Source organism: Anarrhichthys ocellatus, unplaced genomic scaffold, assembly GCF_004355925.1.
Source record: "Anarrhichthys ocellatus isolate YVR2014 unplaced genomic scaffold, GSC_Weel_1.0 scaffold3, whole genome shotgun sequence".
Classification (NCBI taxonomy): Eukaryota; Metazoa; Chordata; class Actinopteri; order Perciformes; family Anarhichadidae; genus Anarrhichthys; species Anarrhichthys ocellatus.
In genome coordinates this window covers 7,122,336-7,150,148 of record NW_022280033.1, presented here as the reverse complement: position 1 = coordinate 7,150,148, position 27,813 = coordinate 7,122,336, and the positions used below count along the sequence as shown (strand labels likewise).

Sequence of the window (27,813 nt, the reverse complement as noted above, 5' to 3'; positions counted from 1 at the left end):
GGACTTTCCCCAGCAGCTTGCCAACTACCCCTCACTCCTCCTTCTCCTCCTCCTCCTCCTTCCTCTCTTCCTTCCTCTCTTTGCCATATCCACCCACCCACCCATCCACCCACCAGCCCACCCTCTCCCTGCCTTCCTAACACACACATACACGCATACACTCAATCACGAATGCACAGGGATTGCAGCAACAGCAGCAGCACAGCGAGATGGAGATCTCCGCTGCGCGCGTGAGTGCCTATTCCCGGTGAGTGCGGGGACAAGAGCGAATGCGTGTCAGTGATGCTTGAATGAGGTGTATAAGGGAGAAGAGAGCAGAGTAAAAGGCAGAAGGGGAATATCAGTGAGGACCCGATGAGGTTTTGAGGCAATGTCTTTCTGCTTTTTTCCCTCTCCCATCTCGATAACCTGAATCTTTGCCGGATGTGCCACAACTACTCCAGCTGTCACTGCACCGGCTGCCTCTCTCTCGGTCCTCCCGCAGCCAGTGAGAGCTGCTCCAGTGGCTGGACCGTACCCTGGCACCCACTGAATACATGGATGAACACTGGCTCTACAGGGGATCTGCGCTTTCTTGTCCTTTGCACCTCTGATCTGTCTCTCAAGGTAAGAGTTCTGCTTCCTTTGGTGGAGTTGCACACATATTCAAAAGGTACTGCCAGAAGAGTGGCAGATGCATCTGCTCTGCCTGCTAGAATCTTAATTGAATCAAAGTGGCTGTCGGACGCATGCACAAATTGTGATCGAATGTTGTTTAAGTCTTTTGGTTTGTGATGCTTGTATGCATTAGATATGGATACATTGGGGAGGGGGCATTTCTGCACCCAAGCATTGAAAGGTTAAATGAAAAATCAGGAAGACACGCCAAGGTTTTCCTTTACAGTTTAAAATGAAGATGAATGGTGATGTAATTTAAATTTTATTTATACACTTATTAGAATGCGTGTCTCACCTTCGCAGCCTTTGCCAGACATGCAGTATTTATCTGATGATGCAGAGGCTGATTATCGACATTGCTGTACTGAATTTTCTGAGCTTGATAATGAAGAATATTGATGGGCGCTCACTCATAGACTATTGTATATTGTGCTCTAGTCGACTGCTGGAATGATGATCATTTATTGGAAAACACCTATCATATCAAGTGGCGTAGACTATATGACAAATTCATGTTTGATGAGGGATGTGCTTCTCAAGGCGGAATTTCATAAAAGGTGTATTCAGACTTATCATGACTAATGACATGTGTGATCTGGGAAGCTCTAGGGTACTGCATCATACAGAGCTGCACTTACATTTGCTCTCAGTCGTTGCCTCCCCGCCCCACCCCCACCACCCTTTCTCTCTGTCTCTGTCCCTCTCTTTTCTACATGTCATTCCTTGACTACTGAATTTACAGGAAACACAGACAGGGTACAGCCTTAAGGTGCCAACAAAAACTGGCTTGTCTGTCTCAGCGTCTTTTTCACTTATCAATCATCCCCTACATTACACCAGAGTCAATCATCAGAACGACCCGAGCACACATGTATGCCCATAGCTCAACCCCTCATTAATCAATGAACTCATCAGGGTGATGCATTACAAATGTAAGCTCTGAAGTGTTCGAGACAGTTTTCGCCATTATCTTATACAAAAAACGGCCCACGCTAGCAGGAAAGCATATGATCACACAGAAAACCAGAATGCCCTTCTTCATATCAGCCTCTCCAAACTTACTCTTCCCAAGGATCCATTTCACAGCCAGTGCTCTCATCCAGTGTATTGAGGGATGGGAACCTTTTAAAACCTCCCGCTATTCCCCATAACAGAAAGTGCTGATACATCTTTTAAGCCAATGTCATAAAGCAAACTTTCACAGGTGTAGACGGCAGCCCGGCTGGATACAGAGAGCTCTGAAAGACTGCTGGAATAAGATGGTGTGTATGTATGTGTGTGTTTCTTTGTGTGTGCGTGACTGTGGAGGTCTTAAAACTGGCTGGGATTATTTTTCAAAGATTGAACAAAAGACAATATAAAAATCTGGGACTACAGGGGCTTACATTGTCGTAAGAAGAGGAGCCCAATGGTTTGTTGAGAAAAAGATTACTGCAAGTAATGCAAGAAGTGTGGTAGCCGGACCCAATACAGTACAAACGCATATGACTACGCACGCACGCGACCTTATGGATTGGACAAAGGCAGCGATCTCGTCCTTTGCATTGTGCTTAGTTGGTGCAATGTCACACTCTGTAATGTATGCAAATAACAAGAAAAAAATGCCTCATACAAAATGAATACATTGCACAGCAACAATGATATACAGTGGAGTGCATGGGGGGTGATGAGCTCAGCATAAAAGCATTTACCTTGTGATAAACACTTGTTTTAGCACATGTTACTAAAATCACGAACACCCCGTGTGCCTGATGCGCTCAGTTTGTATTGATGGTGCACTGGAGGTTACGATGTTAGAGGCCAATTACTTACCCATTAATGAGAGTGGCTAGACAGTGTTATCCTATGTAAATATCCTACAGATGCATTTCAGTAATTATTGCGTTGATGCAGACTGTCAAGGCTGTAAGGCGATCAAAGCAAAGCAGCCTCTTTCTCTCTGCTTTGCGATGGGGCATAAATCATGAGTCAGCAGTGTTGTAGGGCTGCTATTGCCTGGAAAATGGATCCCGACCTCCATATTAATATTCTTTACAAACAACCACGTTCCTACAACATTGTGGTCATATTAAAATCAATCATGATACTGTAGTGAAAGGTGTTTGTTTTTTTTCCCCATGCAGCATTTTAGCGTGATGAACTGAAGGGCAATTGGAACAGACAACATGGTCCGCCTGGGTACATAAGGAGATTTCAGAGGATTACTTTTGCAATTTTAGAGTCAATGCATTATTCATAATCCTTTGGATGGCTGAGGCCAAATCAGGGAAGGACCTCAGGTTATTAGCAGAGATATAGCTTGCTTTGAGATGAGGAGGAGGAGGAGATAGAAGACGTTGAGGCGAAGAAGATTCTCGCTCAACCATCTGAGTATATTCATGTGTCATGTCGGTCTCTCTCTCCGTATGCGTGTATCTGACTTCCAACAAAAACTCGTTGAAGAGCTTTTCTTGATTCCCTTTGTGTGAATTACCATTTAGCTGCTTTACATGCCTTACATGACTGCACAAGAAATTGTACTCGCTTAGAGCAGACTTCCTGCAGATGTGATTACCTTTTCAGTGGTGTGAGATTGGTATTTCTGAGTGTGAAATAAAAGGATCTCATTTGAATCAGCCTTGAACAAATTTCTTTTTATCCATAAAACCGCTTCTGAGAAACAAGTTGCGCTAAAATCAAAGTGCATACCAAGCTATGTTTCAGAACAAATACCACCCCCAATAAAATCCAGCTGCTCTAATTTCCAAAACAACTGCACGTAAATTTATGACAGCATACCATATTGTTCGTGTGTAATGAGGTTGAGCTGGTTGCTTGTTTTTTTTTTTCTTCTCATCTGGCACTGAAAGCATTGCAGTGAATGAAGTGACACTAGAAGCTGTTGGCATGCCGTTTTTCTCTAGCATTAATAGGAACCAAGATGAAACCTAGTTGCCTCTAAATATATTCCATTTCATCAACAGTTTGCGCTGAGGGGTTTGGTTACAGTGGACAGTCTGCAAGGTCTAACACATGGCAGGATTCCCAAGAAATACAACCTCATGCTTTTTATTATCAGTGTGTGTGTGTGTGTGTGTGTGTATGTGAGTGTAGGCGCATGTGTCTGTGTTTGTGCACACGCTCCATAAGATGCTGGCAAATGCCTCACTTTGAAGAGGCGACAGCAAGGCACACACACACACACACACACACACTAATACACACACATACAAGTGCCCATATGCTTGTATGTACCCACACCAAAAAAGAAGGAACAAACACAGTTTTCCCATCATTAAAAAGTATGTATTGTCTTCTTATCACAGTGAGTTACTAGTTCTTTGGTAAGAACTTTTACACGCTTAGTCATTACATCACTGGAACTCGACACGCGCTGCAGATGTAGATCAACTGCAGATCACAAATTAACATGAATCTTATCCACACATGTTTTTCCTTCTACTAATTCAATCGTGAAAACTGACAGTAAGGAAATGTCTCTTCAGTATAAATTTCCCCACCAGAACAATCACATTGATGGATTTACAACGTCTCCGAATGATAAAACATGATTACTTTCAGAGAAGCAGCGACACCATGAATAGCTTGCTTTTGTGTGCTAATAAATGATTCATTGGAGTTTATTTATCGCATTCTGTCTTGTCATATGAAAATGATTAATCAGCTCTTTCTGATGTTTCCTTTCAACCATATCAGACATCATTTCATTTCCTCATGCTGCTTGATATATGCTCAAGCTATGAACTGTGTGAGTCAGAAAATGCAATATTTCTCATTAGATCATCATATGGAGCTTAATTTGAAACGCTGCATGGGGAGTGACTACAGTAGCAAGCTGTTGTATTATGAATGTCATTTTTAGCGCCTTTATGTGATCAAAGCCGGTTGGGATTTAACACTTTTTGGAGACTCCCGTTTCTCATTTACAAAGTTATTTCAGTTTTTTCCTCAAGATGCTCTTACTAAAAAGTTGTAACTATCAGTAATCTGTAAACATTTAAAGTCCAAGGTCAGTTCAGTCAGCCAACTCACGTGGAACAGATTTATTATGTAATCGCAGAGTATGTACAGACTTTATAATTGGTGTCTAGGCTCTGACCTCGTCACTCCGCTCTGCACAGCAGAGATTGGGGAGTGAAGATAATAAATTTCTCCCAAGGGAGTTTAGACTCAGAGCCTACAGGTGCATACGGGTGGAGGAGTCCATCACCAGCTATAATGTATAGTCTAGTATGTGTGAGCCACAGAAGCTGTGTGGTCATTTCCTCTGCCGGGGACATCAGACCACAAGAGGAATATATTACATACTAAACACCTTTTACTCGTGGGCCAACTGCCCCACAGCTATTTCTTAACAAAACACCTCCTATATTGGTGGCGATCATACGATCAAACAATCTAAACGCACAAGGAGATGAGCATAAGTGTTTGGATACACGGGAAACTTGAGGTTGCCAATGAGTGCAGCTGAGTGTACCAGTACAGAGCAGAGAACAGGAGCTCAGCCGTTTAGATGTAATTATGATATGAAGAACAGTAAAGTGAGCTGTAACAGAAACCCATTTGTTTGAGCTGCAATGTTTCCCCAATGTATAGCTGAATAGGATCTGTGTTGATAAAATGTAAATGGGACTCTCCTTTATGCAACAGAGGAGTTTCCCATTCAGCCAAGAGATTGGTCTGTGTGCAAGACTACAGTGTGTTTAAATCACTTCTCATGTACACTGTTACCCCCTAAGAAAGATTGCAGTCTACGGTGGTCCAATAGGAAACCCCGAAAACAACATGAGCCGAGGGGGAAATAAGCCACAAAACCAATTGAGCCCAAAACACTCAATACTGAAACATGAGCATTGCTATTTCACAACAACATAAATCACTACCTAAATGAGTCATAATGCATTTGTAAAACAATAGCTAAAAGAAAATATAGCAGCCAGCAGATTTAGCAGGCCCGTAGTTTAATGATATTGCCATACACACAGACATCTCACCACATAAACTCACATTAATCATGTTGAGATAGCAGGCAAACACTTGATGAGGTAACGCAGTGATCTGGCATCTAGATAGTAATCACAAGTAATATCAGAGCTGTGTCCCAGGCTTGAGGTGTGTATTATTTTAGATTGACTGTCATAAGTCACTGAACAGAGTTTCTGACTGTTGGCGGTAGGAGCAAGGAGTGTAGCACAAACACAATTAGTATTCCAAAAAGGTGTCCTGAAGCAAATTCTCTGACTTTTGGCAGGCAAGCTTATGAAAACTACTGTACAGTACATTTGAAATGGGAATGCATCATGGGGAAAATCATAATATTAATAATGTGTGTGACTAGATACAAGTTTAGATGCATGCATAATTGTGCAGATTACTTATAGATTATTATTTTTATCTTTGTTGTGTAGTGATTTCCAAGGTTTAACTTTGACATATATCACTATGTGTATGTCATGAGTTTGGATCCTTGATTTTGATATTGGATCACAGAGTGTGTCTTTGATAAAGGTTTAAAATATGTTACCTTACCTGGTTATTATTGTCCCAAGGCTAATTTGTTGTAGTATATTACTGCTATGATTACAGATCATATTCCTTCCAAACTAGATAAAAGAGTAACAAACTTTTCTCTTTTCTCTTTTTTCAGAAAATATGGTGAGCAAAGAAGACACCAAATGCACTTTCTCAAATTCAGATGAATCAGATTCAGAGACAGGCCCATCACACAGCCTTGATGCACAGTCTGGACCAGAATCCGGCAAGCAGCAGGTAAAGAAGAGAAACAAGGCCTTACAAGTGCGTTTTAAGGATATCTGTGACGCTCAGAATGAGTTTCGAGGAAAACACTCCAGATCCATTTCCTGCAAAGTGACACAGAGAAAGTACATGACCATGCCTGCCAGACGCTCTATTCCAAACGTGACCAAGAGCACTGGTGTCCAGACCTCGCCTGACCTCACGAAGCGATACAAGACTTTCCCTTTTGAGAGGAAAAAAGGACATACATTTAAACATACTGCTATGGTGGAAGATTATAAAGGACAAAACAATGGTTTTTTGAGTGATATAAAGACAGGAGGAGAGGATGGACAACCTATCGGGGAGTCCGCCAAGTACATGGGTAAGATTGTGGGCCAGACAAAGGCATTGCTTCACCACACTGATGACAGCAGTGATACAGAGGATTTGCTTTCCAGTGCCAACTGTGTGGATGGACCTTCTTGTCCAGACTCTTCACATTTCTCGGAAGTGTGCCATCCGGGCAGCCCTGCTTCCAAAAAGGAGACAGAGTACCAGGGTTGTGGTACAAGGACCAAACACAAAGGATTACCCAAAGAAGACATGGGAGCTGGCACTTCTTCAAAGCGCCAGCTGGCTAACACAGAGTTTTCACAGAGCAAGTCAAAGGGTATGGGCCCTGTTACGTGGAACTCTTTGACACAGGTGGAGTCTTTAGGAAGCCCGTCTGTGAGCTGTAAACGGAAAAAGGGTACACAGCTGAACGAACAGCAGTCACAGACACTTCCCCATAGTGCCAAATGCTCTGTGCAGTCACAAGGGCAGTGTCGGATAAGGCATGCGTCAGCCTCCTCTAAACTCCAGCAAACAGTTGGTGGGGATGAGGGCTTTCCTCCAAGAGACACAGGAGCCCCAGGCATGAGGAGCAGCCAGCAGATAATGCCCTTATCTGGAGACAAGGATATCAAAGCACAGCTGCAGGCCATGGAAAACCTCATCAGCTCGAGCCAGGAGACCATCAAAGTCCTACTCGGAGTTATTCAGGAGCTAGAGAAAGGTGAAGCCCAGAGAGAGGGGTGAGTAGAGTAAGCTTTACAGTGCAGACTTTTATACATGTAACTAAACATACAATTTAATTTGTACATACATGCACATATCAGTGTGCTGTCACGAAAAAGCGTAATTCCTATAACAACATGAATCTTAGTCTTGAGTGTGGTAACTTTGGCCATCATTTCTATGAGCTATCATAACCAATTACTTCCCAAAATGAATTGCTAATATCTGGGTACACAGCAACATCAGTACGACAATGGCAACAAATGTAAGCAGTCGACTATTTGTAAACAGTTGAACCAGATAATTTCAACTGCTTTATTTGAAGTTAAACCCAAAGGAAAGAGAACTAGAAATGATGGTATTAATCCCTAATCTCATATAAAAACTCTGTGGGGGGCGAGTATGATCAAATTTGAACCAGGAAATTGGTCTTTAAACTGTGATGGGTCTTCACAGTGGGCAGTTTTCAGTAATGACTTTACAGTTTGCCTGTGATTTCTCTTCTAGATAAATTGAGGCATAAGGAGGATTGTTTAAAACCTGTATGGTTGTCTGACTGCTGGGGTTTCTTTCCTCTTCAGATTTCTTTGTTTCAGATCCGTGTTCCCAGATTTGAGCAATTAACTAAAGTGCAATTTTATAATGAGCAATTACCATGTTGTCCTAAACTACAAAGATACGACCTTAGCTGTAAACTACAGACAGGATCCTTGAGCAAAAAAAAAAAGTACAGCCGAGTACTGGCTGGGAATGGCATCATTTTAGCCGGGTTTTGGCTAATAACTGAAGAATTGGACAATAAGAAATGTTGACCAGATGATGGCACTAGATAAAAGGTCAGGGGATCAAATATTGCTACTTCATCCTCTGTTTACCATGTAAAGTACCTGTAAAGTAGGGATGCGCCGATCAGTTTTTGGGCCGATAACGATACCTGAGTATGCAGAGTATTGATCAGATACAAATGCTTGAACAATAAAGTGTATATCTCACTGTGTGGTAGGAAATGAAAATATTTTATGTGTAAGCCAACATCGGGCTTGACAATCTTCATAAAGTACTCAAGCCATGTCCACAGCCAGACTCCTGCAGTGCTATTGAAAGAATCAAAATACTCCATCTCTAAAACCCATAGCAACACAAAGCAAATTGTATTTAAGTCTTCCATATCCAGGGGAGAACAAGGCACCCCAGTGTGGCTCAGTGGAACGTGGTTGTAAAGGCCCAATTAGTGCAGCCTCATAACACTTTGCCTTTCATCTCCACAAAACCTTGCCTGCTATAGTGCCCACACTGTGTTGTGCCCTCCACAGTACGTTCCCCTTCCCATTTTTGCATTGGTGGACAGTCGGAAAACCATCTTTAAGGTGAACCCAATTAAAAGTCTTCATGTTCTCACCAGGAATAAATAGATGATGTCAAGTGTATCTTAAGCCACTGCCATTAACATACATGCAGTGACAACAGGATGAAGGTAACCCATGGTAAAGCAATAGACACATTGGGCCTCGTGAAAGAAGCACTCGTACAAACAGATTCATTCTTAAGTGGCTTCTACGAGTGATTTCGGAGAACTTGCCGCCAATTTTCTAGTTTTTTTAATTTTCTCTTAGGTACGAAAACAATTTAGGAGTGGTCCAGACCCGCCGTATGAGTCATTTGCAATTAGTCTGGCGTTAATCTTTCTCTGTATATTATAAGGTCAGTGAGTGTCACCATGTGTGTCATGGCTAACTTACTTCCTTTGGATTTCTTAGCATGTTGTGGCCTTGGAAGAGAGCTAGCCTTTTCACATGCAGGTTTATTCATCCTCTATTGTAATGCCTGACATCACCTATTATGGCATGTATTCTTTTGTCCATCTCCATAGAGATAGAGACTTCTTCTTGACCCCCTTCCATTGCAATCATTGATCGCCTTGCTGTGGCGAGATTTTCATTATGGAACTATTTCCACTTTATTTCAGTGACAGTATGACCCTCAGGTAACACGGCATTAACAGCTCATTACTTTTCCCATTTCTTGGCTTTAGCAGGTCCCTTATTTCTGCTGCTGCTGATTTTCCTTTATGTATCTCATTCTTTGGTGCCATTTTCATTAATGAACACTTCTGGACAAATGGGACAGGACTCATAGCCTTATATGTTACTACTGGGGCTCATTTACAATTGTCATGCACACACGCTCATTCAAGCACAGGTGGCATTCATCATGTTTACGATGGTCATTTACACATTTATCTGAAGTTTGCTGAATCCGTCGTGGCTAACTCATTTGAGCCCAACGTACAAAAAAAGTAAGAGAAAGTGAAGCTGAGCATACGATTATGTTCCTGCATGAGGCCCATTGTTCGTATGATGGCATCCCAGGAGTCAGTTACAAACAAGAAAATTATGTCCTGCAAAAGTACAACAGGAACTCAAAAATAATGCATGTGCTTGTCATCTGTTTCCCATCTCTGATGAAGTCACATGAAATGGATCAATGACATCCTGCAAAAAGGAACAACAAACAGCTGTTTCACATTTCCAAACCTAAGCAGAAGTGGGTCAGTGACACTTGATAAGTTTGATGTTAGTCACTGATGATAACACAGTTCCTTCTTCTTTCTTTCTCAACCACAGCATAACTGAATCTATCTTAAAACCTTGACCAGCTTGTATACATTACATACACTATAGTGTACAAGGTTTTTTGCTCAAAGTGGTTTTAAGATAACAATAACACAGTTGCACACAGACTATTTATCATTTTAAACGCTGCATAGTTGAATATTTTTTCTCACAGTATGTGCATGCCAGCTCTCGGTTAAACCGTATTGATAAAAGGGCCATAATACTTCTGACATATGATCATATTCAGATATGAATGCCGCTACCCATGCTAGTCACGCTGCTGCATCATATAGACAGTAAACGTTACTCACAAAATAATGTCTGCTCAGTCTGTTTACTATAGACAAAACATGTGCATAGCATAAGATGACATACTCACCCCCATATTTAAAGCGCGCCACATCTGAATGTCATTTTTGATGACAGGTTATCAGTAAAAACAAAATGATATGCAGTGCTACAGGCAGAGCAGCAAGCACTTATGAAGGGGATGTTGACAGTAAAAGCGGAATGACATGAGGGCAGGACATATCCCAGGACAGCTGACGTGGGCAGACAACACAGCAGTGAATCTGTGCCAACAGTCGGCTTAGTGAACGAATGTCGGAGGGGCAGGTTTTTTTGTCCATGATGCATCTATGAAATCATATTCTGTGACATTCTGTGCTTTTTAATATAGTGGCACTTAAGTGGTTCATGAGCATTTTACCCTGAATGGGAAAAGGAAGTGTTTTTTTTTGTGCTGAGTACACGCGGTGATTATGAATTTAGGTTAATACGCTTTGATTATTAGAGCGGAGCTCTTTAAATTACAAAGATGTGCAAGAAAAGCCAGACAGCAGCACAGCACTAGTGTGGATCTTGCCTGTGCAGTGAGTTACCGTTCTTGCTCACAGCTGCTCAGAGAGACTTCATTTGGGAACAGGGCAGGATGGATGAACTTGTTGACCTTGAGCTCCCATCAGCGTTTCCGATCCACGCGCTGTTCTGTCTCCCCCAGTGAGATCACCTCTCGTGTCATGGCCCCTCCACGTGACATCCAGCAGGGTGATGGGCTGCCGTGACAGCGAATAATTACATGTGCAGCTCTAACACAGCCCCTTCCTTCATCCCCAGACCACTGCAGCTGTGACGTATTGCATGCAGAGACGTGTAGCACAAATAATATGCGGACCTGCATGCTTGTGTAATCTCAAGTTAGGGAATATGCATAGAATGTTCCAACAAAGCCATTGTTTATTTAATATGTCGTCTTTAACATGTGTACGCATAAATCTCCGTCGTGCCACAGAGATGGCTTATGTTGGTCCTTTGCGGAGGTCTTTCATCATAACAAATTACAACTCTCGTACAGTAAAGACAACAGGCCCTCTGGGCTGTGTTCCTATGCCATGAACAGAGCAGATACAATTTGTCTTGCTGATTGCTTTTTTTGAATCCTTGATGTTCATTATGTCTGTAGCAAATTGAGTTGGATGAGAAATAAAAAAGATGTACAGTATAGCGCAAAAAGTAAGTATTGATTTTTCACTACACATGATTCATGCAGCATTTAGTTGCTACTTACTTCGAATTGCCTATAGAATTGAGACACAGAACACATTTTATAACTATGTGGCGGCAAAGCGAGGTAATCCTGTTATGTAAAATCAGCAGGTCTGCACACTTGATTAACCAAATCTGAGAGAACTGCAGGATCAGAGCCCCCTGCTGCATTTTCAACTGTTAGGAATGAACAGCACTGGGTGAAAACCAAGCTGAACAGATTTTGGCTGATAGCTGATGCCCACAGGTGTTGAAAAATGGAAGCTCAAGCCTGTCACTGGAGATCACACGTATATTTTTATCTCTCTGTTCACAGGCTCACCTACCGAACAGGACAAGACACAGCAAATTGTGACACTTGTCGAAACAGCGCATGCATCATTTACAGGTGGGCCCTTTTTCACAATCATTAATATCTGTTTCATAAATGCTGCATTAAATGCTTTTTTTTCTGTATGATAGTTTGGTTCAGTGTGAAAGGGGGATGCTTACAAGAGGTGTTTGGTGCAGTGATGCTTTTCTGTGCAGAATCATGAAAAAATCATCAGGGATATGGGAAGAAGAGCCCAAAGAAGTAAATGTGCAGCTGCTGGCGGTACTGTTTAGAGTATATTTTGTGTTGCACTACAGCGTGTTTTTCTACAATACAATGGATGATGACAAATAATTATTCTGCAGAATGTGTGGCTGTAATAAATAAATAATTATACAGCCGTAGGAAGTGAATTAGATAAGATGGGAAATATATTTCAACCTGTCACGAAGTATGAGGATCTAGAATTTCATCACATCCCATTAAACTCAATGTTCTTTTGAGAAACAAAGGTTGGATTAACTCTCTGGATTTATGTCAAAATACACAGCGGCTTTGTGTGATGTAAGTGTTGCTGAACAATGGCTCTGAAGCAGGTGGGAAATACGCTAAAGCTATAACCTTGTGTCATTTGTCACTTCACTCCGAAAGCCTCTACTGCCGAACCCGCTTGTTACCTTGTTCTTTAAAGCAGGATGCAGACAGCTGTTTGGAAAATACTCTCCAGGCAATATGCTTTGTATAGTGGGACTTCTCGATTGTTTTCGTAAACCTTGTATCCCTACTGAATATGAAAGTTTGCAATGTGCTGCATTACAATAAAGGTTGGTTTTAACAGCAATACAATCAGAGCTGATGCCATTTTAAATGATCTTGAAAGAATTTCAGTTATTTAAAACATCTTGAATATTCTAAAGTCATAATGGTACTTAACTGTGAATATTTTCATGTAAAGAAAGGGAAACTGCCCTGTCCTGGACAAGTTTTTTCAGGATTTTTGATTTATGTAATATTTTCTACAAGATGCCTCCTCGCTCTTCTCCCTTGACGAGTGCACTGTGTGAAGCTGACCCAGATTGTGGTGTGAAAACAATACTGGAACTTGAAAGCAGGGTACTCGTTTTGTATTCGACACAGGGGGATAAGAAAGCATTGGGCCTCACAGATTTGTTCTTAATCAAGTGTCACATGACAAGTCATGTTATAAGACTCATGTAGCAATAGTCTGCATTTCTCCACAGAAGGAGAAAAACGGACTTTGATTTGAAATTATAATGCCTTAATCTGCATTTTGAGTTTAAACATGTTGCTGAAATTAGCTAAAATCCCCAAAAAATAATAATTCTCACACTCCAAAGCTGCCGGTTTGATGGAAGTTACTGCCCAGGGGAACCTCCTCTGTTACACCCGCCATTTACAATGAGTCATATCCCCTTGGCCGCCATCCATCATGCTTTGCTCTAGCAAGACCTTTTTTGGCAATTTAATTCATGTCAAACCGTTATTTATTTATATGCTCAGATGACAGATTAAGTAAAAATATTCTAATTTCTGGGTCCCGTAACACTGACTAATTTGTTGTTGTTTTTTTTTTTTTAAACCTAGGCCTTAAAGCTCCTTGATTATGCCGATGATAAAATAATGAACGTGCAACTCATGAACAGGTAGTGGTTTATCACGTTAAAACTTCAAGCAATTATTCTAGTGAGCTTCAGGGGGAAAAAGTTAGAGAGATTTCAAATTAAAATAGTCTTGCATGATCCCATTGACATCCCAATACACCTCACATTGGAGACTTAGATGACATATATTCCCTGATCTGGGCCGCACACTAATCAATACCTACTGGATATGAACACCACAAATGACTCAGACATGAGCCGCTGGCTCGCCTAAGGAGCACGACTAAACTAAAAGGTCTATTGTTGGTGCATCAAAACAAGAGCTTTGGTCTGATGTTGGTCTGAGTTGAAGCAAAATAAGAAACAAAAGGGTTTCCTTCATCAATATCTCTCCAAAACCACAGCAGGATAGCGGAGACAGAGTACTGCAGAGCAACAGCTACTCTTACCACTGCAAGACGGGGAGCAGCTGTGTAATCAGTAAAACTGGAAACAGATTTAAGCCTCTACTGAATGATCCTGAGAATAAGATTCACCAACCGAAGGCAAAAGGATGATCACCACTACTCAGCGAGAGCTGAAAACTGACTCCACACTCCCTGGAAAGGCAAAACAAACATACCTGAATCTGATTCTGCGGAGGAGGAATTTTAAGGCCTGTTACCTTCCTGATGCAACAAGTCCTCCAACCCACACGACACATTGTGGTTTGTTCCTACCCTCTAATGTGACTCACGGGAACGCTTCCTAGCGGTGGCAGGAGATCCATACATCTTCATAACTAAACGTGGTTAACGTTGTGAAACGGATGCAGTTTGGATAGGTGTGGGCAATAAAATACTTAGTTAGGTTAAGGAAAAGATCATGGTTTGGGTTAAAATAGGAATGTTACGTAACGTATGCTACGTCCATAAGTCTCGAAACAATCATTACCACTACTGCCACTAAAGGTTGCCGCCTAACAATTAGTGTAAATATGGGTCGTAGTAAGCTGCTTGTACAAACGAGCTATGGGGTTTGTTTTGGGGGGAGGACAGTGTCTCCTGATGACCTGGTATGGTGTGAGTTCACCTAAATAAAATGAAGCTGTTCACCTACTACATCCAACATAAAGATGTTGTAGTAAAGAAAGCCAAGGTTAGTAAATTTAGTGAATAGAATCCCATTTCTCACAGACAAATGGTATGATAATTATAGAGTAGATGATTAGATTCTGAAAGCAAACGGAGTGAGGCTTGATCAAAATGTGTACTGCTCCTGTGTTACAGCCCGAATACTGCAGTGTGTCTGTCAATCGGTGTCCCTATTGATTACACAGGCCTTTTCTTTGATTTGTTTCCATGTGTTTAGCCATGATTGTAAGTAAGTGTGCTATTCAATCCGAGGGTTTCAGCAGAGTGTAAGAATATTTATTACTGCAAATAAGTGGGATGGTAGTAATGGGTAAAGGGTATTATCTGTCATGTGATTTTGACTGGACCTCTTGTTTAATAACGTCTTACTGCAGATAAATGTGGCAACAGGGTGCATTCGGGTTTCATTTAACTGAGAAGCAAACATTATAGCTTTAACAGCAACATAATTTGTACGACTGAAGCAATAAACCCACTGCGTAGAGGAGCAAAGAAAAGTCCCAAAGCCCATAGCTGAGTTTCTCTTTTTCTACCTCACTGATCTTATCTTCTGCCAACTCTGTATGTCGGTGAAGCAGCTTGGCTTAATTAACAAACTATGAACAATTTCTGATGGCAAAAGAACAGCCCCCAGTCTGTTGTCAGCAAACCAAAGCATGTGGTATGCTAATAAAATCACTGCGGAGTTCTAATAACGTGGAAGATTATCATTTCATCTGTGCTCTGTTTCATTAAATGTTGTTTATTTCAGATCACCCAGTTGGTTTTTAAGTGAGTGAATAGAGCAGAGTCTCTTTGCAAGCAGGGTAGTGCACTGTCACGGTCCTATCTATTTCTGCCAGAGCAATTGTCATAAATATCTTCAATTCTGCTGTTTAGTATTCTTCAGCTGCACAAAAAGCATTACCTTATTGTTTACCTCTGCTCTTGATTTCAGATGTTCTTTTTACTGTCACATACAGCCAGCTCACCTTATCACCAGCAGCCCTGTTATTATAATAGTCTATTAACACAGAGAGTTAAACTACTTATAGGGCAGCGGTAATTACCTTGATGGTCAAACCACTCTGCGTGACACCTTGAATAGGAGGCAGTGATGCGAATTAAAGCCTAGAAAAGCAAGTTTGGATGAAAAGTTACCCCTCAAGGTTAGACGACTGCGTGTTGCAACTGTAACCGTGATTAGTGGCCCCCGAGATGTAGCACTTCATTTCAGAGCAGTCCAGCATCTCCAGTATGGCCGATAAATTCAGGACATGAGTAGTTGCTGAGCTCCGGTAGTCAATCTATAAGTCTTATCCAGACTTCAGCTCTGCCATGACAGTCCCTACCCACCCTCCGGTTTACTGCAGCATCTTATACATCACTGCAACAAATAGGGCGTACATATGGCAAGTAAACGAAAGAGAAAGAGCTAGAGAGCCTGAATGTAATGTAAATTAGGGGACTAACTATAATGACACTGTCCATTACATCAGGGGGAAGGAATCCCTTAACTTCACCCACATTACAAAAGAAAAATAATTCTCATCTATATCTCTCGTGGTGTCTAGCAATGCAGATTGTTTCAGGTTTTACTTTGTTACTGAGAAATCGTGCGTCGGCCCTAATTTTGGCATGGTGGACAGCTCTAAATACGATACAATATGCATGAGACTCTGCAGCCTTTGCCATGGAGAAGAGGTCAGTCAGGGGAACAAATCAGAGTGGTAGCGAATTCAAAATGCTTCATTGCAACATTCAACTCAAAGACAGAGATAGTATGATCGGACTACATCAATCTTCTGCTCTTGTTATCTACATTTCAAACAAGTAGTTCAAACAAGATATACAAGAGCATCCAAAGCAAATTATATGCGGCCTACCACTGAGTCAACCTGGAGTATACAGCGGGAAGCCCAGTTTAACAAACGTACTCAGATCAAAGCATTAAAGGATTTTATTCCTATCATGCTGTGTTGAATAAAAACCAGCATTTGAATCAAAGAATGCAATGTAGTTGTTTCCAATTTGGAACTAACAATGACTTTGAAAGACAGTTAAGTTCAGGGAAAGCAATATGATGAGACGCAAGAGCTAATTAGCACTTGTATCACATGCTGAGATGCTGGAGCTGTCTTTTTTTTTATGGTGTACAATTGTGAAGATTACTTGCTTACTCTGTTTTGTTCTCATTAATGAGTTTGGGGTTTACTTTGTGTGTCTGTAAAGCAGAAGGCTGTGTAATAGACAACAACAATGGCGTTTTATATCTGAGATACATGACAGGGGAAGAATTCAGCATCTGATCAAGATAACCTGCGGGAAGTATCTGCTTCAACTGTTGCCTGTCAGTGGGGGAAATAACTGTCAGTCTCTAGCGATTCATTCTACTATGCCCTGTCATAGTTCTGAAGATGTTACACTATACTGGGCCTGAACCACTCATCTTGTCAAGTGGAGAGTTTCAACTTTGAATGGCCAAAGGGGAAATCACCGGAGGGGAAATTACTTTTGGTGCCGGCAGCGGAAAGAACAGAGAAAAGTGGCGAGCAGGTATACACTGCTGAATGAATAGAGTATGCCGTGCTAAAAAGACATCTCACAGCAGCATGAATCCCTCCCAGGAGCAACAATCATTGAATGGTGCTCAGCACACCACGACCACAGACAAACAAACGGCTCGCCACTGATCACAGCAACAGCTACTCACACTGCATAGCTAAAGAGATGATTAATCTGCTTTGCTGAATGCCCCAGTCTCCAGCTGCTTCAATCTGTTTTTGCACAGAGATGATCTTAGATATAGCGCTTTTGTTTGCTGAAGCACCTGCTCCCCAGTGTCACCCGCGTCGTACAGTGCTGCCCTTGGCTTCCCACCGTGGCATTTGTCCACAGCGTACAGTAATTGCAGTGATCTGCCAACTGATTAATTGCCTAATAATTGCTGAGGCTATTCTGTGTTGCACTGTGCTGCTGTGATTCTGCTCTGCTTTCTGTCAAGTCAACATTCTTTAAACAGCAGTTGTAAACTGGCAGTTTTTTTTAACACAAAACAAAAGATGCATATAGAGATAAAAGCTGGAGCAAATGAAACAATTGATGATACAAATAAGAGATGTGTGCATCACATACTGCAAGAAACAGCAGTTCTGTCAAAAATAAAGGCTTTAGTCTAATCTAAAAACTGAGTTTCTCACTGTCATCAGTGTTTACCTGCAGGTGTGAGTGAGCTTTTATTTGAAGTGGAAACAAGGAAAAGGCACGTAGGAAAATGAAAAACGAGCAAAGCACTGAGTAAAAAGAGGTTTTGTTTTGATTCAGCGAAACATGCTTGAAAATACCTTTTTATATCAATAATGAGGAGTTTCAAGCAGCCACAGGCTCTTGCACATTTCTGACTTGCTTTTCATATAATCAAGTGTATTGATTCATTGTAAGTCCAAGCCTGCCAAACTACTATCCAGCCCTCCACGCGGATTCTCCCCTGAAGGCTTTAATAGAGCTCTGTTCTTAACCGACACTTATCTTAAGGGTGAGGACAGTTCCCAGGATTCATTGTCACTTTGAGTATAGCATATCCGAACTAATTACACTGCCCATCAAAGCCGTTACCCTATCAGGCCGAGCTTTGTGCCTTAACGTCTATTTGTGTGCCGGCAGACAAGGAGAGGACTTCATGTTTGACCTTGACATGTCAGATGTCATCTCTTTCAGCAGCTTCACTCCCCTCCACCTTTAATCCCTCCAGAGTTTGAGTGACAGAAATAAGCTTTGTAAATCGTAGTATTCACAGTGCTTTAAAAATGCAGTGTGTTGAGTAACGTTGGCAATGATCAAAGTAAATGAAATGAGGATGAATCCAAAAAATGCCCCAAAACCAAAAAGCAACAGAACATTTTATCATCAGGAACAGTTTGTTGAGGAGTGTCACTTTGGCAGGCGCATAGCAGATGATTCATTCTCTTCTATTTCCACTCAGATGCTACCACTATTTATTGCATACCCCAGGAATAAATACATTAACAGATCACTACAAATCAATAGCAATAAAGTGAAAGGAGATGGTGTATAATAATGCATGTATCCCTTGCTTGAATACAGGCAGTTAATCAGGATATGCTTGGCCTCTCACTGGTTTCATTTGGAAGGGATTAAGCCCTACATTTATTCTCTGGCCTGAGAGATTTAATCGGAGAGAGAGTTCAACTACGGTGCCGGGAACAAAATCAGACGATGACCAGCCTGGGATTATGCTGGCGGGTATGTAGGTCTGATGTCAGGAACAACCCACATTCTGGCTCTTTTTTATACAAATATAATCTATGCAGGAAAAGCCCTTTGACTGCATTCATAAAAAATACAGACATGACGCAAAGGAACTCTATTACTCGGAGGAGTCTCTGAAATGTGGATATGTGCTGCTAGAGATATGTGCTGCCAGGGTGTCTGCCAGTGCATTTGAATGGTTTGCCTCCCTCCCAGCCTCCATCTGGACATCAGCGTATTACTAATATAAAAAAAGAAGTCAAAAACTGAGTCAGAAATGCCCCAGCTTTCAAAAAGATAAATCGCTAACTTTAAACACCTACAGATGAACGCACTTTGATTTTAAGTCAATGAATCTACTGTCAAATCTTTGTTTTTAAGGTAAAATACTGAACTGAAAAAGGTAAATTATGTAAAACTCTGCCTCTCGTGCTTGTGTTACAGTGTCGAGCTGGACTTCAAACTGCAGGAGGACAAGCTACATCTCCTGATGAAGAGGCTTTGTCCCCTGGACAGCCAACAATGTCCCGCTCTCCCTTACTCCAATGAGGTATTCACATCCACCCCGAAACGCAAATCCAAGACAGAGTCCAAAAAGCATGCTCGTTGGAAACTCTGGTTCCTTTGACTGAAACATGAAGGCTTCACAAACAGCCTTTTTCCTGGGCAAATGAATACCCCCATTATTCTCGAAATGGACGAGAGAATTTTCAGAGGGAGCAATCATCACATGAGGATGGATAACAGCAGAAACCAGTTCATTTGGGGGTGCTGAGTTGAGACTACACATTGAGTCAGCTGGGGGACAGCTGAGACAAAAAACATTTTAGATTCTGTCAAACCTTTTTCTGGCATGTTCGCTGAAGAGGATGGACACACACCTACAAAAACTAGGTGAGCTTTGGGATACATATATGTCTCTTAGCTGCGTAAAGATGAATGTGTTTGTATCTACTAGTTAAATGCAACTCAGAGTTTATATGTATGACTTTTTATTGCCTTCTCCAATGCAATGCACTTTTGGTCTTCTTCCCCTTAGAGCATATTGCTTGGCAACAAGAAGAGGCGCCATGTGGAGGGCCTTTTACGAGTGAAGCTATTATCTTTGAATGGACATCAGCCCCACCTCCGGCAAAGCACAAACATTTGACTATTGACAGGAACATGCGTGAAAGACTGAAACACCGTACAATACATGGCAGTGTGTCAGCGCTATTCTTATGACCCGTCTATTCTCTCTTCTTCCTCATTATCTGTTAGCATCCTGCTCAGTTTGTCCGTCCGACTGAACGTCTGCCTGCCTTGGTTTATAACTCCTGTGTCCTCCCTCCCTTTATCTCTCTCTGTCTTTCTTTCTAACTCTCCATTTAGCTCACTGTGCAACCAACCAACTAGCCAGCCAACTTTGCCTCAGTCATCCTGTCCTTTCTGTTGGCTACACTGTCACGTAATATTCAGAATTTATATTTCAGAATATCTGAATCTTTTAAGCAAAGTACTGTGAAATGAAATTTATAAAAATATATATGTTTGGGGCCCCTTCTGTTGAAGCAGGTACAATTGTTGAAAGTGCAGAAGTGTTCTAGGTTAGGTCGAATTCTTTTTAACAACACACTGTATATGTATATACTTCTAAGGCAGAATATTTTCTATGATAACTTATAAAGGGTTTTATTTAGTTTTGAATTTCAAACAAAAAGTAAAGGCTATTTTGACATTTCTCTTTTGAGTTCTTTAAGAGTTTGCCTTGCCTCAGAGTCACAGATTGTGTCACAGCAAAGCTCTGATGTGAAGTCTTGAACCTAATCTACTTCTAAGTCATTTATTTCATGCTAGGTTAGCTAACATTTGAAGTGTCGTTTTTTTAATATTGATTTATCTTGCCATTCAACTGCGAGTTCCATCTTGTAAAAACATTTTTTTTATTTTGCAGAATTACAGAACACCAAACATCTGCTTATCCACCCACATAAACAATAGAAGGGCTATATACAGTGCTGATGGAGTACGGTAGCAATCTTACAGCAGAGACTTGTAGAGAAGTGTAGCCAGCTTTGGTTAAGTTAAAAAAAAAACACACCGATGATGTAGCAATGATACTGAACTTGCACGCTGTTACAAAGCAGGTATTTACTTTAAGTAATTTTATAACAGCAGCTCGTATGTAGATTATGGTACTGTATGTCTGAGAAATGTCAGGAAGACTCATACTGGCCTCCCATCATTAGACTAGGCAGTAGATAACATTATTCAGGTCACCAATTTCCATGCAAAGATCTGTACCTTGAGAAAGTGCAATTTAGTGATTATGTGCAATATTATGCATTTTTCTACTGTTTCTACATCACAAATAAAACATTTTCAACTAAAAAGGGATCTGATGCACTCCTATGTCTGTTGAAAGCTAGAGGCATTAGAGTTGCGAAGTGCGACGAAGAAAAAGTTCCATTCATCTTTCCCATAGTCAATGATACGTGACTCACAGTTGGAGTCCTCCTACAGCTTCGATTGGCATGAAAACTTTCCCAGTTGACTCATCAGTACAAAAGATTAACAGGCATGTTGGAAAATATCTGTTTCTTAGATAAGTTAAAGCTACAAGCTTGTGTAAACATTTTGTGGGAGAAGTTAACGAAGACTCCCAAGCTTCATTTCGGTAAGAAACCTCCAATGATCTCAACTTAAAAAACATTTCACGTGCGCTATTTAGAAAACAGAGAATTTCTATGTTAAGTAACACTGACGATATCATTGAAAGTTCAAATGGAAATGGGAATACAGAATAAAGAAAAAGGGTTCCAGAGGCAGCGTCCCCTTCAACTTGTCTACTCTCCAGCATGCTACAGTACTAGGTGTAGTTACAGGCGGAGCTGCATTCACCCGGTGTCAGACGGTCCTCCTTTTACATCTTTTGTGCTTTAGTGAAGCAAGGATTGACCATGACCAGGTCTCAGCAGCGGCAGTGTGGTTCAGCTCCTTCTTCTCTCTTCTAATGTGATTACTGCTCAATACCAAGAAGAGACACTTCAAGTCAAGACCTGGAGGCTCAGGCGAGTGGGGGTTCCAGTCATTCAAACTAAGTGAACTGATCCATCCTTCTCCCACCATCTGTCTCTTTCATTCTCCTCAGCTGATTCTCTTTTTGCTTTTATTTTACCAGTGTCCTCTAGCATTCGATTCCTGCAGCGTGTACTTCCTCTATTTCTGTTTCCTATTTTCACAGCTTATGGTTCTCTCTACATTTGTCTCCTTTATCGGTCATCTGCCTCTTACGCAGGAGTTCCCATTTTCAGTTTGTATTTACAAAAGCCAAATTAGTTTAGCAATCAAAAAAAGAAAAATGTTTGGCATTATTGGTATCATTGTGTGCATTTCAATATTATAAATATTTTTAAATGGGTCAAAACAAGATAATCAGGCATTGTTATAGTAACTGATAAGAATTTGTATATACTGTACATTTTAATTACACTATTTTAAAACACCAACATTTAAACATTTTATCCCAAACATAATGTTAACAATCAAGGGTGTACAGATTTGAGGTCTTTTAAATTATATATTAATTAATTGATACAAATAAAACCAGAAAAGATAAAATGCAACACTAAACAAAGTCCTTCTCTGTAGCATGGTCTTTAAAAGTTTTTACAATCATATCATGTTTATATTAAGTATAATGATAGAGTAAAGTGCAGTTCAAAAAAAGAAAAACAATACGTAAAAGATTCAACATTTTGTTTGAGATAGTATGTAAAAAATGACTTTTTAGTAATTTATAGTAGTTATTATCAAGAACATTAAGAAAATGAATTCCACTAATGTAATCCCAATCTCAGAAGCAGTGTTTCACTGCCCCCTCTGGTTCAAACGTTTGAGTCTGTCTGACCACACCCAACAGTGATGTCACAGTGCACTGACCACACCCGTGAGTACAATTCATGTCACTGTAGCAAAACGAGAAGTTAAAACTACTGGAGGTCAGCAGAAATAACATTTTCATCCGGTATCAAACTGCACCTCTCTTTGGATTTATCTAATATGTCATGGTTACCACAGAGCACCCTAAACATTTACCAAGCACTGTAATTCAGTGAGTTGCACAGCTGACTAAATTTACTAAGACTTGAATTGTCATAATGACAGATACAATTGTCTCATTAGAATAATGGAGGTGATATTTGCTGATACTTGTTTTTTTGAAAACCATATATAAATTCAACCTCAAGAGCGTAGTGCATAAAGAATTGTCGGCTATAGTGCATGGTATAATATTTAAATTACAGCCGGCCCCTTGAAGATCAGTGCTTTTTGAGTGGTGTTACGAACACTCTTTAGGAAGACCATGAAGCTGGATCCGCTGGTCCCTGTGGCGTTCAGCTCAGTGCCCACGCCTCTCAGCGGGCAGCCCATGGCGCAGGCGCGATTACCAGCCACGATGATGTACTTGGTCACGGTATTGAGGTGGTACTTCCGTAAATCCACTAGCGCTGAGACACAGGAGTTGTAGGCCTGGCAGAGATCAGAGCTGGAGTTGGACAGGATGAAGTCTCGCAGAGATGGACAGACAGACAGAGCTTCTATTTGCTGACGGTGGGCGGGAGGCATGTAATCCCTCATGCTTGTCAGGAAGGCACCTAGAAAGCCGAATCATTGAAGAGAACAGAAAACAGAATTTGAAAGAAAGAAAATAACAACCTTCTCTTTTCTGTCAGAGCAATCAACTGACTGCACAAACAGAGTGATTCATTCATGAGAAGCATCGGACGGGGTCAAAGGTTGAGGGAAATGCATCATTACCTGCCTCATCCTCATGCTGGATGCACAGCAAGGCATCAAAGCACTGAATGGCTGAACTCCGGGCTGCACTTGCGCCTGACAACGAAATTGGCTCATTGCTCACACTTTCATACAACAGCCCCCTTGGAAGCTTGGGGTTGTCTTGCCATCTAAAACAGTTGAAATGCATACATACTATAAACCTCCTTTTTATAGATGCAATTATAAGGACACAGTACCATTTTATATGTAGAGTGCACTAACAGAGAAAAGTACAATAGGAAGGTATAAGGAAGCAGAAGGGAATTGCATCGTCTCATCTGCACCAGATTAGATAATTAAAAACATTAATAACTTGAGTATGTAGGATAATTGTGACAGCCCTAAAACTCACCCTGAGAAAAAAATCCTCAATGTTCCATGAAATGCAGTTAGATCCACATGGTCTGGAAAGACCACAACTTCAGTTATTTTAATGACCTTGTAAATTGATTGAATTCAGATTGGGCTAGGTTTAATTTAAACTTACTGTGCATGAGTTTGAAAGTTTCCTTCATCTTCTTTAAAGACTGAGTCACTTTTACGAGACCTTTCTGTATGGCGATGAGGTCTGAGATTTTCATAGCATGCATCACCTCCAGAGCCCCCTGGGTTAGAGTTGAAAAAGATCCATCACTGTGTGGCAAGGGACAAAGACACACATAGCATGAGGATGGGACAGAAAAAAAGAAGGGGCCAGATGGACAGACAGCAGGAGGCTGAAGTTCAGAAAGAGTTGACATGAAAAAGAGGAATAGCAAGAGCAGCCAGTACTAACTATTATGCCTGAACTGGCAGCCAGCTCAACCAACAATGACACCATGAAAAATCCCCTGCAACTCTCCCCACCAGGTAAGGAAAATATCACGTCCATGTTCCTATTTATGAGAATGATGTTTTAAAAATATTCATGCTGAACTTCACGAGTACCAGACTAAAGAAATCATGTAGAAATGCAGTTGCAATATTAAAGACAATGTGGGAGTTAATGACTTTTCTTTTCCTTTTACTTACCCGATTTCCATATTCCTGAAATGAAAAATGAACCTTAGTGGAGAAATAAATAACTGGCAATTTTTCTGGGTGAGTGACTGAAAATTAGACATAAACACTTTTATTGTAATTCTAAAAGAGTGTTAGTGGACAATGGGTATGAAATCAAGTCGTTAATGAGGCAATGAAACAGCATTACTCACCCTGTGGGATCCCTTAATTTCCAGTTGGCTAAAACTGAATCCGCGTAAGTCAGGATGGGTGGAAGGCCAAGCCTACAAGATACCAGCCAATAGGGCAAGGCCAGGGCTTTGGGCAGAATCTTTCAAAACAAACATATAAGACATCAAGCAGTGACGCATCTCTGAGATTTTCGGTATGAAGGCTGAGGATGTTGGTCAGTCCAACACTTTGATCTAGACTTAAATATCTCAACTATTAGATGGATTGCCAAGATATGTTGGTGCCCAGAGGATGGATCCTGCTGACTTTGATGATTGTCCTAACTTTTCCTCTCATGCCACTTTTTGGTCAAAGCTTTCACTCATATTGTGAAATATCTCAGCAGATTGGTAGAAAATGATGTATCCCAGATGATGATTCACATGACTTCCCCACCAGCTGCACTTTGTGTTCACTGCTAACAAATGTTAGCATGCTAACAAGCTAAACTAACACGGTGAACACAGTAAACATTCTACCTTCTTCTCATCAGCTTGTAAGCACGGTGATGATAGCATTTAGCTCAAAGTATTGCATTGTTGCATTGCCAGAACACCACCGACTGAAATGCACCTCCTTTTTTTTTTTTTTTTTTACCATCCCTCATCCCATTGCACTGTAGTGTTTTACCTGAGCAGGTGCATCTTGTCCTTCCTGCCATACATATCCCATGCTGATGAACCCCAGCGCTAGGTGAGCCAGCCTGAGCTCCCGATGGTCACTCAAGAGATGGGGACTCAACACCGGCATCTGGATTGTGATCAGACTTTCGATTTTAAAATTTCCATTCTCAAGAACAGTAAACACCATCAAGGGTTCACAAATGACACTTTAAGTCCAGATTTACATGCATGGAGAAGGCATTGCTTATTCTCACCTTGTGAATCAGATCCCGTAGTTTCCGTGCCTCTATCAGATGTGTGAGATGGTTTGCCAGGTCTAACCACTCCCGATAATAGTCTGGAAGGTCAGTCTAGACAATAATAACAAAAAAGAATGTTGATTTTTTTTGATTGTTTTTTTGCATGGGGGATTTTCATGTGGAGTGTAATCAGTAACATCATCAGCTCATGTTTGCTCTGGTGCCTGACCTGCATGTCAGGGAATGACTGGTGCTATCAATCAGAGACAGAAAGCAATTTAAAAGAGGGAGGCAGTAGAAAACTGAGGAAATTCACCAAGCAGAAAACAAGGGATGCCCAGATGGAAAATCACTGTAGAAACAGACGAGAAGGCTGTGCTTAATGCCAATGTTTAATTCTTCATTTTATGTCAATGCTGATAAATAGGTTTAACAGCGTTTACAAATCTATCTATTCTAGTAGTTTGTCGACGGATTTTTTTTTATTTTTTCTTATGTACTATTTCATTTTTACGAAATGTCTCCATAGACATAAAAGAGTTTGTGTAACAATTTGGCATTTCAGACTCTCAAATGGTTATGAAACAGTCTCAAGTGAATACTAATATATGATATACGGTATATGACATAAGAAAACAAGACCATCAGCCAGAAGAGTGGCTATTTCTATTTAGATTTTCTTAATGCTTGTGATCGGTGACATAACGTCCAACTCTGGAGAAACCAACCCTCTGCGGAAGGACTCAGACGCAACAACTCTTCTGGCTGCCAGAAGCAGAGCTTTGCCTTCAGTGCATGCCGGTCCCCGCTGCGAGCCAACACCGACACCAGGCTGCTGGAGGCCCAGGCCTTTTTGCTGAGCCCGCTGGAGGGAAGGGAGTGACGCGAGATCCAGAATCAGGACTGAGCAGGGCAGACTTTTTGATCTGAAATGCTACCGCGTTTGTCCACAGGTGCCGCCAAAATTAACACAAAATAAAAGTCTCTCATTGTTGCTTTAAGTGTCGTAAACTGTGTGACAGTGAGCAGGCCCATTCATGTGAATGGCTCTATAGAAACTTGCTGAGACGGGATTTCACTGGATATAAAATCTTCCATAATCCTACTCAAAAACAAGTATTATTATCAGTTCCAGCCCAGAGGTGCTATGTGTTCTGCTGACCAAATTACTTACACAAAGGCAAAAGGTAAAATATAATAATCAGCAATGTTGTCTCAACAAAACTGTCTCTTTGTGTCCAGTATATACAGTATCATTATTGTCATGACATATTAAAACCAAGTTGCAGATCTGTTTTGACACATAAAATACTAAACAGACAGGAAATGTCTTTTGTATAAGAAAAGAAAAGATGACAATGAAATGTACCAGTGGCTCTTCAAGGAGAAATCCAAGCTTCTCAGAAATATCAAATGCATCAAAGTCTGCCTGCAGTGTTTCTCTGCTGTTAGTCTCCATATGCTCTGCCCGACACTCTACTGCAGTAGTTTGAGAGGGTAATCACTCTGTGTGTGTGACACACAGCTATCAATTGTTAAACTGGCTCTGAGCCTGATTTCACTACATTTGTTACATCCCTTTTTGGTACACTCCCAACAGCAAAGAACAAAAAGATTTATTGTATTTTAGTGTCAGGAGTTCACAGAGCAGAGCTTAATTTCCCCTTTTTTTGTACAGTGTGCAATTTAAAGGATATCTTCATTTATATTTCACCACATCACTTCCTTTGTCTGTTTTGCGACTGTTTGGGATGTTTGCCTCGCCCCGATTAGTTTCACCTGTTCCTCGTTAGCCCTGCACTCACCAGACCTGCTCACCTGTTCTCACTTCTCCAATCAGTCAGTCATTACATATAACAGTACAGTTCCAGTTCTCTTTGTTGTCTTCTGTTATGCATAGAGTTTTGTTTACCTGCCTGAATCTTGGACTCTCAATGTGTAAACATTAAAGGTTTGTTTATCAAATCATTTAACTGCACCAGTCAGC

General features: G+C 41.0%; 2 protein-coding genes across 4 annotated transcripts; one reads left to right on the top strand and one right to left on the bottom strand.

Annotated features, from left to right (window-relative positions):
- Positions 1–121: 121 nt before the first annotated feature.
- LOC116378295 (inhibitory synaptic factor 2A-like) lies at positions 122–21,867 on the top strand. Of its 3 annotated transcripts, XR_004212293.1 has the most exons (6): positions 122–247; positions 444–606; positions 6,305–7,472; positions 11,932–12,003; positions 19,376–19,825; positions 19,971–21,867. XR_004212293.1 is itself a non-coding variant. In XM_031840149.1 (5 exons), the coding sequence occupies exons 3-5, from the start codon at positions 6,310–6,312 to the stop codon at positions 19,557–19,559; spliced, it is 1,419 nt and encodes a 472-aa protein (XP_031696009.1). In that variant the 5' UTR covers positions 122–247; positions 444–606; positions 6,305–6,309; the 3' UTR covers positions 19,560–21,867. The 3 variants fall into 3 exon arrangements, 2 of the variants coding, with proteins under 2 accessions (XP_031696009.1, XP_031696016.1); XM_031840149.1 differs by having other exon boundaries at positions 19,376–21,867; XM_031840156.1 differs by lacking the exon at positions 19,971–21,867 and having other exon boundaries at positions 6,305–7,453; positions 19,376–19,519.
- A 1,339-nt stretch (positions 21,868–23,206) lies between these two features.
- Positions 23,207–27,318, bottom strand: LOC116398273 (indoleamine 2,3-dioxygenase 2-like). Its single transcript, XM_031874412.1, has 10 exons — positions 27,196–27,318; positions 25,842–25,937; positions 25,595–25,714; positions 24,946–25,064; positions 24,764–24,778; positions 24,528–24,627; positions 24,240–24,357; positions 24,105–24,156; positions 23,732–23,880; positions 23,207–23,568 (listed from the first exon to the last, which is right to left on the bottom strand). Exons 1-10 carry the CDS (start codon positions 27,283–27,285, stop codon positions 23,207–23,209), a joined length of 1,221 nt encoding a protein of 406 aa, XP_031730272.1. The 5' UTR covers positions 27,286–27,318.
- Positions 27,319–27,813: the final 495 nt, after the last annotated feature.

Excerpts from the sequence above, each read along its gene's own strand:
- LOC116378295 (XM_031840149.1), top strand. The coding sequence starts at position 6,310 with ATGGTGAGCAAAGAAGACACCAAATGCACTTTCTCAAATTCAGATGAA. Across the intron at positions 7,473-11,931 it reads GGTGAAGCCCAGAGAGAGGG|GCTCACCTACCGAACAGGAC; the intron begins GTGAGTAGAGTA and ends CTCTGTTCACAG. Across the intron at positions 12,004-19,375 it reads AGCGCATGCATCATTTACAG|TGTCGAGCTGGACTTCAAAC; the intron begins GTGGGCCCTTTT and ends CTTGTGTTACAG.
- LOC116398273 (XM_031874412.1), bottom strand. The coding sequence starts at position 27,285 with ATGGAGACTAACAGCAGAGAAACACTGCAGGCAGACTTTGATGCATTT. Across the intron at positions 25,938-27,195 it reads TTCTCCTTGAAGAGCCACTG|ACTGACCTTCCAGACTATTA; the intron begins GTACATTTCATT and ends ATTATTGTCTAG. Across the intron at positions 25,065-25,594 it reads GACAAGATGCACCTGCTCAG|ATTCTGCCCAAAGCCCTGGC; the intron begins GTAAAACACTAC and ends TTGTTTTGAAAG.